This window comes from Calonectris borealis, chromosome 2, assembly GCF_964195595.1.
Source record: "Calonectris borealis chromosome 2, bCalBor7.hap1.2, whole genome shotgun sequence".
Lineage (NCBI taxonomy): Eukaryota > Metazoa > Chordata > Aves > Procellariiformes > Procellariidae > Calonectris > Calonectris borealis.
Window position 1 is genome coordinate 10,935,179 of NC_134313.1, and position 12,621 is coordinate 10,947,799.

Genomic DNA, 12,621 nt, shown 5'->3' on the forward strand with positions numbered 1-12,621 from the left:
CTGTCATCTTCTCTTCCTTACCCCATTTGTTGCCATGGCAATTTTCATTAATTTGGACATTACAGTCTGACTCTGATTAGTGCACTGAGACCTGCATTTTGAAAGGCAACTAGACATCAACACACTTCAAAATGTGCTTGCTGTCTCCTCTATGAAGAGAGAGATGCACAGTGGAGAAAGTAGGGGTTATAATTTTCTCCTTTAACAATGGAGACTTCAGGAAGATCTTAGGCATCTACTTTTAAATCAGTTAAATTTACAGGAGCTTAATTGCACCCTTTCTCTTCCACAGCTTCTGCTTATTTGAGGAACCTGAGAACTATACTGCTTTGACTTTAAAATTGTTCACCAAAGGGACATTAGAATTAAGACTTTTTCTCTTTGTCTTTTCTCATTCTTACTTACCTTTTCTCAATTCTTCCCTTTCCATCTCTCACTTTCTCCCCACTCAGTCTCTCCCACAATACAGTCCTTCCCTATATTCCCACTAATATTTTGTTCCTGGCAAGCTTTCTATAGTTTATAGATTAACTTGTATTTGCAAATGCAGATCTTCATTAAGGTCTTTATCTTGTGCTAGATGGATATCAGTATTGACTAACAGCAAAGAAGAAGCATTAAATATGGCATTCCGTGGAGAGCAGAGCACAGGGGAAAACAGTTTAGAGGATCTGACAAAAGCCATTATTGATGACATACAGAGATTACCCGGAAATGAAGTCTGTTGTGATTGTGGCTCACCAGGTATCTCAATTTGTTAATGTCATCAACTTGTTGGGAGCAAAGTAATTTCTTTAAAGAAGTGTTTGTAAAGTGCAAACTAATTTTCTAAGTGATGTGTTGATCAGTCTTCAACCTGTTTTTAAAAGAACAAATATGACTTTCATACATTAGTTCCATTTAATTCACTAAAATATTTTTGTGTGTTGTCTGTGCTTACTTCCAGCAGTTCAAGCCCCTCTGGAGTTTGAACTGTTCTTGTTGCACTGTCTCTAGATGCTTGTTGCACTTGAATGGAAGTTGCTTGGCATCACTGATCCTGTGCATGCTACTAAGTAGAAGTGAGTAATGCTTAGACAATGATTGTGGAAAATTGACCTGGCCAGGATCTTACTCTGAGGTTTTATCTTGGCATGGGACTACTGAAATTGCAGTATCAAAAATATTCAGAGGCGGAATAAGTAATCTTGTGCAAAGAGTGAGACCCAGAGTTGGAATCCTATCAGATTGTATCTTCAGAAGTACAGAGTTACAGGTCAGTTGTATGTCGCTTAGAGCTTGAGAAGAGTCAACTTATCATAGAACTACTGAATCGATATGGTAGTTGGCAGCTGTTACAGCTTTCACATCTAAAGAGACACTATCAAGAAGGTGATACTGATTTGGAGCTGAGTAGATAGTATGTATCTTGAAGTTGCTTACTGACGCAGTACTGATCCAAATAAGAAATACCTAGATAAAAATGCAAAGTGGACTATAATTATGTCAAATCCTGGAATTGATTCATTCAATTATTTCATCATGTAAAGCTACAGAAACTTTGGATTACAGTTCTCATTAATCTTGTAATTTATAGTGAAGTTTTAAGCTTCATTCCTGCACCCCAGCTTGCTGCTTTAAAACTCTTGACTTAATGCTTTATCAGTTACTATTTAAGATGAAGGAAGAGAGAAATCTGAAGACATGTATGTATACAAACTATGTCTGGAGCTTTTTCTTTTCCTTAGAAACTGGTCTTGCTTCTTATGTAGCATTATAGTATAAGATTTATTCAAATATTACATGCAGATCTCCTCCATGACAGCAATTTTTTTTTTTTTTTTTTGCTGGACTAGTCAGCGTTCCTTAAATTTTCTACAACATAATATTATTTTACATATTGGAAAATGCTATGGTTAATCTTTTATGAAGAAAGACTATTTAAAGTTTAAGAAATAAAGATTAAAACTTCAGAGGTTGCCAACAGTGGAATTTAGGAGATCTGTTCCTTTTAAAAACAGGAAACAAAAGCCTTATCATCTTTCTAAAAGAAACAAATCCTAAATGTATTCAAATACAGTCAATCAGTATGGATTTATAAGTCTAAATTCAGTGCTTTTGGGACTGTCCTTAAATCTGAAAAATCTTAATTCTGTTGGTAGCAATTTGTGGTTAAATATGCACTGCAGTTCGGAGAAAAGTATGCAATATTCTTAGTTTATTTCCATTTGTTAAAACATTAAATGAGGAATCATTTCAGAATACATTGGGATTTCTTACCACCGTTGAAAACCTTTTCTTGGACTTCGATTAAATATTTTGTTTTTCAATTCTACAGATCCAACATGGCTATCAACTAATTTGGGCATTTTAACCTGCATTGAGTGTTCTGGAATACACAGAGAAATGGGTGTCCATATTTCTCGAATCCAGTCTTTGGAATTAGACAAATTAGGAACGTCTGAACTCTTGGTAAATTTTTTTAATTCGGATTTTTTTTTTTAGTCAAATGTTGACCTGTATATAGGAAACATATCAGGTGCATAGTTTAAGGTTAATTTCTTTCAAGATATGGTTTTGCAGAATGTCGTCTTCATATTTTTGTATGTATCTTATGGGAGGGTTTTTACTATTATGTATTACTGATGCGTTTGACCACTTGTCACTTCTCATGTTCATTTCCTGAGGTTTTGCAGAATGAATATTGACATCCGTTGTGATTAGTGCCATCAGAATGTTGCCTGTTATTAGCTGATCTTGACTCCAAATCAGGACAGTCTAAAATCTCATGCGATTAAAAGAAATGAAAGCTAATTTAACTTGACAAGTGAGAATGACCATTGCTAATTTTGACAGAAAAATGCTGGATGAATCTTTTGATTTGATGGAAGAAACCCTGTAACATTAAAGTTATGAAAGGAATTTGATGTGAGACTACCAAAAAAAAAGGAAAGAAAAAAATACAAACAAAACCCCCCCCCCAGTTACAGCAGGTTTATCTGTTTGGCCTGAGAAGACACTTGTTACAGAAATTTTGTATGGAAAAATTGAGAGAAGATAGAAGGCCGTTCTGGGTTTGTGTATAGGTTTAACATTAGCACTAGTACTCTTTTTGAAATCTTGAGTTGTTTGCAGAGTTACTGTTAATTTAAATCATATTTTACTAAGCATGACTTTCCAGTAGGTCTGAGCTTCTTTCAAAAAGTAACTTCCTGATCAGTGTACTAGCATTGCTTCAATGTTCATGCTGCTGTTCTGTTTTTATATTGGGGGCAGATTGTCTTGAAATACAAATAATTGGCTGTGACTGTGAAGCCTGTTGTACAAATTCTGTGATGATAAGATTCACGCTTCAAAATATTTTTTAATTGCTTTGTATTTAAATGTAATCATTGTGCTTTAATTTTGCAATCCTGTGTGTTCTGTCTTTTATTAATAGTGTGGAAAATGCACATTAATAGTCCAGTTTTTAAGTTGCTGTTAGACCCAAAAAAAACCCACCTTCAGATTTTTTTTTTTTTTCCTTCCTTATTGCAGCTGGCCAAGAATGTAGGAAATACTAGTTTTAATGATATTATGGAAGGGAATTTACCTAGTCCTTCACCTAAACCCAGTCCATCAAGTGATATGTAAGTTTTGAATCTCTAAATTCTTTAACATTAAGTTTACTGTGGAATATATATGTGATGTAAAATGTCTTAAACAGTAACCAAGCCAGAGGAGGGCTAGGATGGCACAAGACTGGGGTTTTTTACTCCAGCTGTAGAGTTGCTTAGAAGTTCAGTCTCTTGTCATGTAGTCATATTTTAGCTACCTCAGCTCCTCAGTGGAGAAAACTTTAAGTTTGGATTTCAAGATTCATTATTTTGAATCTTGAATGTTTTTGAGTTTTGTAGTGTATCCTCAAGTAATAAACACAGTTGGACTAAATGATGCTAGCTTCAGGTACTGTCTTGAGATGGTGACGAGCTTTTTCTTCATTTCCCTGGTGTAAAAGTTGCACAGAGAGCATAAGAGATGTGGTTTTGCCACAGAAGACCTTTTAACCTATTACGCTGTTTTCTAGCTGACTTAGTATTTTTTCTCTTATCCTGTTTTTAGCATGTTTTTCATGCTTATCCTGTTTTTAATATGTAGATATGTTTCCACTTCAGGCTTTGATTTTTGTTGGTCTTAGTCCCCAGAGTCAGAGTAATTTTTGTATGTAACAAGAAGGCAGGATAAAATTGAATATGTACCTTATTTTGGGCTTGTTTGCATTATAATAATAAATAACACAGTCTTTATCTGATAGTTTTCCTCTTCCCTTCTGAGCTCCTGAGTTAGGCAAGGTGATTTTAAATTTAAATCAGTGACCCATTTTTCTAAAAATTTCTAAACCAAGCTCTATTTTCACACCCCACAGGACTGCACGTAAAGAATTTATCACTGCTAAATATGTAGATCATAAGTTCTCTAGGAAGACTTGTGCATCTGCAGCAGCTAAACTGAATGAATTACTTGAGGCTGTCAAATCCAGGGATTTACTTGCACTAATTCAAGTCTATGCAGAGGGGGTAGAGCTAATGGAGCCACTGTTAGAGCCTGGACAGGTAAGCTTATCAGGTAAACAAAGCAGAGTATTTTAAATAATGTGTATTTGTAAAATGTCCAGGACCCAGGGCTGCTACCTTAGATGCTAAAACAAGAGAAATAACAGATGAAAATGGTGGGGTTTTTCTTCCTTTCCTTAATACGGCATCCTTGTGGGGAGGGAAAAGACGACTGTATCTGTTGTCATCAATTGGTCTAAAGGAGTGTGAAATGCAATAGTGATACCATATGCTGTTCTAGATGCAACTGTAGTGTGTTGAAAAGCACCTGTTCTGCAGTATGTTTCTTTTAGGAAAAGGCCCAAAGAGAGAGGGCTTGACTTGATAACCCAGGGTCACCTGATATCACAGCCAGTATCATATCTGCTTTTAAAGTAATTGCTGAAGGAACACATTATTGACTGTATACAAGTCTCTGTTTACTCTATATGAGGAAAGAGTAAATCTGATGCCTTCACAGCTTATGATGAAACATTTACAGAAGTACAATTTCTTTTAACCAGGAAGAGAGATTTTTTTTTCTTCTTTTTAATAAAATTCTACACTTGATCTTCCTTCTGAAGTCAGTAACAGTTTTTCAGAAAAATCAGTCCCAGTTGACCTTAAGTATCCATGTAGAAATGTTGCTCGAGAGCAACGTAACCTGTTTTTATAGATAATTGATGCTGTGTAACCACTTGGTCAGCAATGTTTTCTCCCATTACTTTTGAACCCAACTTGGAGGCATCTCAGAGAATGTTTTCAACAAATTCTGTGAAAATGGCTAACTTGGCAAAGGACAGAGTGCTTGTCTATATAGAGTAGAGGGTAAAAGTTCAATATAGTCTCAGCACTTGAGATGTCACAGAGTACTTATCATGGAAAGACATTACAAATTCTCAAGCTATTAAGGTAAACTTTCTATATTTGTCATCCATAGCAGTTACCACAGAATTAGCTCTTTAGCATTTCTCAGCTATTACAGTTAGTAATACCTAGAAAGGTATGAACACCAATTGAAATGTGGTCTGCAGTTAGGACATTTATAGCAGCATTCTCCACTGTAAATTATCTGATGTTTAAAAAAGGCATTTTTTTTTTAAAGTTGTGACTTTAATTCTAAATATGTACTGTAATATACTTTTTTTAAAATGTCTTTTATGATCAATAGGAGTTAATGAAATCTGGTTTTAGATTAATTTGTCATGCAACTTTTAAACTGAATTAAACAGCATAAGGCCAATGGTATCCCAGGCTGCACTAGACAAATCATTGCCAGCATGTCGAGGGAAGTGATCCTTCCACTCTACTCAGCAGTGCTGAGGCCACAGCTGGAGCACTGTGTGCAGTTGTGGGCTTCCCAGTACAAGAGAGACTTGGACATACTGGAGAGAATGCAACAAAGGGCCACAAAGATATTAAGAGTCTGGAGCACCTGATGTATGAGGAAAGGCTGAGAGATCTGGGACTCTTCAAGCTGGAGAAGAGAAGGCACAGGGGAATCTTATCAATGTATATAAATACCTAAAGGGAGGGTGCAAAGAAGACAGAGCCAGGTTCTTTTCAGTGGTGCCCAGTGACAGAACCAGAGGCAATGGGTACAGACTGAAACACAGGAGATTCCCTCTAAACATCAGGAAACTTTTTTTTTTAATTATTATTGTGCGGGTGACCAAGCACTGACACAGGTTGCCCGGGGAGGTTGTGGAATCTCCATCCTTGGAGATATTCAAAAAGCCATCTGGGCATGGTCCTGGGCCACTGGCTCTAGGTGGCCCTGCTTGGGGAGAGAGGTTGGACCAGATGACCTCCGCAGGTCACTTCCAACTTCAACCAATCTGTGATTCTGTAAGAGATTTAATGTGTGTAGGACTATGATTTTTTGGATTTTTTTCCGGTTTTGTAAGAAATAGTGTTGTGGCTATGCTTGGTGCTCACCAAGGTGTCATAAAGCAACAACGACTGTAAACTCACTCAGTATTCATTGACAGGATCCCTTTTAATTACTAGTAGCTAAAATGGTTGAAGGCTTCTCAGGATTGTTTCATCCAGCTGGAAGAAAGGGAATAGTGGTTTTAAGTGTGATGCCATTTCCTTTGAAGCACATGGTGTCTTTCAGAGATCAGAAAGGCAATAACTGTCATAATTCCCTAATAGTATTTTTCTGTTGAAAGACTTGTTGTAGAAGAGTGAATGACATATATCTCGATAGGTCTGATATTACAAGCTTTGCAGAAGCAAGACACAAAAATCTAATTTCTATTTACCTGTGTTTAGGAGCCAGGTGAAACAGCACTTCATTTAGCAGTCCGGACTGCTGACCAAACCTCTCTCCATCTGGTTGACTTCCTTGTACAAAACTGGTATGGATTGCTCATTTTTCATTACATTGTGCATGAAAAATGTAAATGTTCAAAGCTATCCTTGCAGTGCTTTGGACAGTGTTTGCTCATCACTTATAATCGTTCTCCTTAGATATGTTTCAAAAGAGCATAATTTAATACCTTTGAGTTGGCCTTTGTGCTCCCAATGCGTAGAGAGAGGGAAAGAAGTGTAGATTAAAAACATGGAAAGCAGTTACATAAAAATAGGATGAAAGGAAAAACTATGTAGAGCAAAAGAGAGCCTTGATTTAGAACACATGACAGTATGAAACAATGCAAACAAATAGTTCAGGTAAAGGAGGGATGACACGTAAACGTTCCAAATACAGGACACGTGCAAGGAAATTGTAAGAGTAGAAAACAAGGATCTTTCTTCTCAGAAAATTATGAATAGAAGTTAGATTAACTTTGAAAAAGGTGTTCTAATAGTTAATAAACTGTATTAAAGCTATTGAGAGCATAACCTTCTTAAGTAGTGATTTTCAACATCTAGTTTATTGGCTGAGCTATTCTTTGTTGTCAAGAGATGTGTTTATAGAAGTGAAAAACCTTGATGAAAATATTTTCTTTAAAAAAAAATGGTGTAGTGGTATAACATTTTTTATATATTTCACAACAGCATTATTTTTTATATATTTCACAACATAGGTAATGATTAAATGAGATCAATTCCAGTCCACTTCTATAGTATGCTGTTAAGTGAAAGAAGCAGTAGTTGCTTGCTGTGTCAGATGGTGGTTTTTGCAGAACGATGAGAGAGGAGGGTTGGGGAAACACAGAAGACTCATCACAACTTGCTTGAGCTGGCGGGGAGAAGACCTGAGGATTTTTTTAATTTTTGTTTTTCCCTCAATACAGCGAGTCATACCCGGTATTGAAATGCAGTCAGTGAACACTTACTTCTTTTCCTTCCCTTCTCTAATAGTTTATGTAGCATTGTGTAGACGAGTGTTAGAGAGGAAGTTTGGTCTTCTGGTAACAGCACAGACTTGGAATCCGTGTTCCTGACAACATCTCTTGGACTAGCTGTGTAACCTTCACTTAAACTTTATTCTACCACTAATCCCTCATGTTAAATGGAGTGCTGACTGTTGTAGGAGTGTTATTAAAGTACAAAATAAAACAAAACAAAAAATAAGCTACTAATATTTGCAAGCTGTTTGAGATCGTAAGTTGAAAAATGTTTTAGAATCCCAAATTACTATTTTGAGCATTATTCAAAGATTTGTTATTTTGGATTATTATTTTAAATTATTTTGTTTAGTTATGAAGCTTCATAGTTTCTTCAGACAACTATCATCTTTCATGTGTTTCTGTCAGCTGTCTGTATTTTTGTCTTAACCTCAAATTTAAAAGCATCTTTACAACCATATGGGCTCTACACTTACTGTCCAATATGGGTAATACTGAGTGGAAGAAAAGCTACCATCTTCTGAGCTTTTCTTTTCATTTTTATAAATGTATTATATTGATCCCAATATGTCAGTAACTTTTTTTTGAGAAACCTTGTTTTAGAAATTGAAAACTGAAGGAAGTACCCCTTTGCACAGCTTGTCTTCCCTGACTCAGTGTGTATCCTTATATTCCTTCTTATGACTCTTTCGTGCATCCTCACAGCCACCCTCTTCATAGTTCCTTGAATGCGTGGGACTTATTAACCTATTCAAAATGATTAACTTATCAAAATGATTTTCAGATTTTTTTTTATTGGGCTAATTTAGCATTTAGAAAAGAAATTCCAGTAAAGTTGCAGGTGGAAAACAACTAGCGTGACCTTACAAAGGGTTAGGTTTGAATCTTTGAGTTTCGTTGTTTTTTTTTTTTTTTTTTTAATGAACATCTGTAGATGCTCAGTCCTTTTCAACCACAGCTCAGGAATTTCCAGTATGCTTGGAACTATTCTTAATAGCCTTTGAAAGTAATGTTTAATTTAAAAATATTTATTTCTCTTTCTACTTCATATTTGTCCAGAAAAGTATTTATGCATTTATTATTAATAGGGACGCTAAATCTGAAATGAATAGCACAGCATATTATACTTTTCTTGGTTGTTTTTTCTTTTGTGTTTAGTGGAAACCTGGATAAGCAAACAGCATTGGGTAATACGGTTCTACACTACTGCAGTATGTATAATAAGCCTGAGTGTTTGAAATTGCTTTTGAGGGGGAAGCCAACTATTGATGTAGGTAAGTTCATTATTTAAAACTAGGAAATAAAAATTTCCTAAAATTTCTTTCCATTATTTTAACCACTTTTATTTATGTCTCACTCTGTTAAGTAAATGTTTAAAAGGAAAAATAAAACTGTATTAGAAAGATGAAGACTTTACCACCACCAAGCCTAAGGGAAGCATTCAGTTAAGAAATGGAATTTAAATTCTTTGAAGATAATAGTGACAAAAATTTTCTAATATGAAATAATAATGGTAAACCCTAGTTTTTCTGCAGAGTTTTATTTCTGACGCATTGTAAATGTCCTGGAATTTAGGTTTGTTGTCTATATTGTAAAATTTATCTAGTACTTGTATGTTGTTATGCTTCAAATGACTGCTCATACTAATTCCACTCTAGATGTATGTGGGCTTTGTGTACACAACAGTTAATTCTTCTTTTAATATTAATGTTAGTTGGCACTGCGGCTTCACCCAGCATGCCCTAGCCATCACTGTAGCTGATTAGGGAAGGGATTAGTTTTCTCAGCTGCCTTTCTTCTTCTGTTTGCCATCCTCATGTGTGAGATAGGTGTAACATTTGCTGTACCTACATCAGTCCATTTTTCATCATGGCTTAGCAAAAGTTTAATTAAAAATAGAATCTCTGTAAACTGTTTGCTCAGACTTAGAATAATCTCTTGTTTACTAGATGCTCTCCCTTCTCTGCCATATTTTGAGAGTTGGGAAGGTATTCCATGAATCCAGCTTGTCAGGCTCAGGAGCTAAGTGTCATCAGCATGTCTATAATAAACATTTGCATTCTGTCAGTTCTTGGTATAGGAGGGAAGCTTTCTGAATAGTTGGTGCAAACTGAAGAGTATGACCTTTTATTTCTCCCTTTCCTCATCACCATCATTTTCTTCCACTGCCCAGTAAAAAAACTGCTGCAGGGATTTAAGTTCATAGCTCAGTGGCAGAAGTCATTGGTTTTCTTGGCCTTTTCATACATCCGTAGAATATGTGCTAATATTATCAAAAGTCAAAGAATTTGATGTGACCTTTTTTTTGCAGATATGTCCCTAATTAAGGAAATGGGAAAACTATCTGAACAAGCTTAAGCCTGTTTATTGGTCCTTCCACTGAACTCTCTCCTAGGTAGATGCCAGAAGAGTGTTCTTACCTTTTTGGGTCTTGTTTTTGTTTTTGTTTTAAATGCTCTCACATAGGAACTGCGTATCTTCTTTAGGCCTTGAAACATCAGGTTTATACTTAAAGGTTGAAAGTTTGGAATTTATGTAGTGTCTTAAGCTATCTCTGTTAATTTCAGTTAAGAAATACTATATTTTCATTCCTTTTCATATTAAAACTGTTGAACCATCTCAGATCTTTCCATAAGGAGCCCTCCTTCTTCTAAGGATCTTAATTCTTTCAAATTCATAGGCCTTTCTAGATGACTGCTTTGTATTTTCTAGAATTCATGAGTGGCATTCTGTATGTAATATTACACGTAGACATATTTTCTTATGAGACCTCAAGTTTGACTGTTTTCAGTTCTCAATCACAGAAATGCTTTACAATCTGCGTATCATGTACAGCATATTCTGTTCCAGCTCTATGGCATTTAAAGCTATACTGTGAGAATAAATTTTACCTAAGGTTTGTCCACATAAGGTTGGGGTTCGGGGGTTGTTTTTGTTTCTTGAGACTTGCTACTGAGCATCTAGGAAGGATCCCATTAGATGTTGTGCCAGAGGACCTTCTAGAGTGCTTAGATATCACCTTTCTGAGCAGGCATTATTTTAAAGTGTAAAACATTTTATAGCCTTTATAAAGATGAAATAGCTAGAAAGTTTTAAAATTATCCTTGTTCAAATGTCATCTTAAAATAGGACTTCTGTCTTCAAGTTCAGGCTTCAAACCGCTATGTATTAATCAAAGTAAAAGATGCTTGGATCAACATTTGCCTTTTTTTTTTTTTTAAGTATCTTAGAATAGTTTTCTTTTTTAAGCTATCTTACCCTGTCTGCTTGCTTTTCCTGCTTATTCATGTAAGAGTTTTACTGGCAAAGGAGTTGAGTGGAGATTGAAATGACTAAATTTCTTTATATTCTCTGCTAGGATGGTTAGGAGGGATTTGGGAACTGTCCCAGCAGATGCTGCTGTTCAGAAAGAACCTGATGATACATGAAATGCATGAGCACTTAGAGTGGAATCTTAAAGAGCTGCAGCTGCTATAGAGTAAATAGACGTTTTTGATCACTTTTAGAAGTTACTCTGCTAAAAATAGTGAAACTTAATGAATTGATTCTTTAGACAGCTCAAAAAATCGTTCTCTTTTTTAATTGTTAATTTTGTAGTAAACCAAGCTGGAGAGACAGCTCTGGACACAGCAAAAAGAGTGAAAGCTGTCCAGTGTGAGGAACTGGTAAGAACTGGGGGTGAAAAGGCCGGAGGGAGGAGGAGGTTTACTTCTTTAAAGATGTGATCTACTTAGAATATCGTTACCACTGTATCTCAAACTTGGTATTGCTGCCAGCTGGCTGTATGCTGATCTGAAGGCCCTACCATACATAACTTCAAAACACAACAGTCATTTTCGTTGTAACAGTTTAAGTAAAAGATCTTACTTCTATTGGAAATACTTAGTTATTTTAGCCACTGTATTTGAAGACCTTAAATACTGGAGGGTCAGGTATTTGAATCCTAATTAAAGCATCATTCTAGGACATTGGGCTTCATCACCTCAAAAGTTCTTCTTAGAGACATTTCTATCAGGACTACAAAACAACCCCTGAAATATTAAATCTGTCAAGACCTTTTAGGTCTGGATCTTTGTTTGACTTTTCCTGCTTTGGCTTTTTCCAGTTTATTTAATGGGACAGATAGTTCAGAGATGGTGAAAGCCTTCTTACAAGGGGAATTGAAACAACTTGAAATTAAGCCTCCTCAAAGGAGAAAGAAGCAAAAGTGTCATGTCTGGAAGTTAAGGTGTAAAACACCAGCTTCTGTGGGACTTTGTCCCTCTACTGAATATGATCAAAGCAAAAACTTTCTGGAATTTTGAGAATGTATGAGTGATGTTAACAGATACCACTCAAGAAAATTATTGGAGTTCAAGAAATAAAGGTGTTAGTTAAAGGATTTTCCCAGGTACTCTTCTGAAGCAGTTAGCCAGGAATAAGGATTCTACACGAGACCAAAAAGCTTGTTTGTTCTTAGCCCTCTAAGGTGCCTCTCACAGCATGCATTTAGTAGGCAAGTGAATTCAAATACTATCAAGGGATTAAAAAGCCTAAGTAGTGTGTCAGTTTCACATTCAAGACAAAACCAGAATTTACAAAACAGTTGTCACTTGCTGCTTAATTCTATTTCTCAGAATTTTTTTGGCTCATTTTGATGATCCAAGGAGGATATCTACTTTGTCTCTGCAGCTCGTGATTTTAATACCTTTCCTTTGACAATTGAAAGTTCTTGTCATGTATTAATTAATTATTGCCTAATCAAGAGAGCTTGTCCTTCAGAAATCAGAATAATT

At 35.7% G+C, this 12,621-nt stretch overlaps 1 protein-coding gene across 2 annotated transcripts in view; it reads left to right on the forward strand.

Moving 5' to 3' along the window:
• ASAP1 (ArfGAP with SH3 domain, ankyrin repeat and PH domain 1) overlaps positions 1-12,621 on the forward strand; it is a 166,174-nt gene that overhangs the window by 116,446 nt on the left and 37,107 nt on the right. For both annotated transcript variants that reach the window (XM_075141157.1, XM_075141158.1), the window contains 7 exons: positions 581-744; positions 2,318-2,451; positions 3,517-3,608; positions 4,385-4,571; positions 6,828-6,913; positions 9,005-9,120; positions 11,444-11,511. In XM_075141157.1, coding sequence (XP_074997258.1) covers positions 581-744; positions 2,318-2,451; positions 3,517-3,608; positions 4,385-4,571; positions 6,828-6,913; positions 9,005-9,120; positions 11,444-11,511 — 847 coding nt within the window. The remainder of the gene's footprint in view (positions 1-580; positions 745-2,317; positions 2,452-3,516; positions 3,609-4,384; positions 4,572-6,827; positions 6,914-9,004; positions 9,121-11,443; positions 11,512-12,621) is intronic.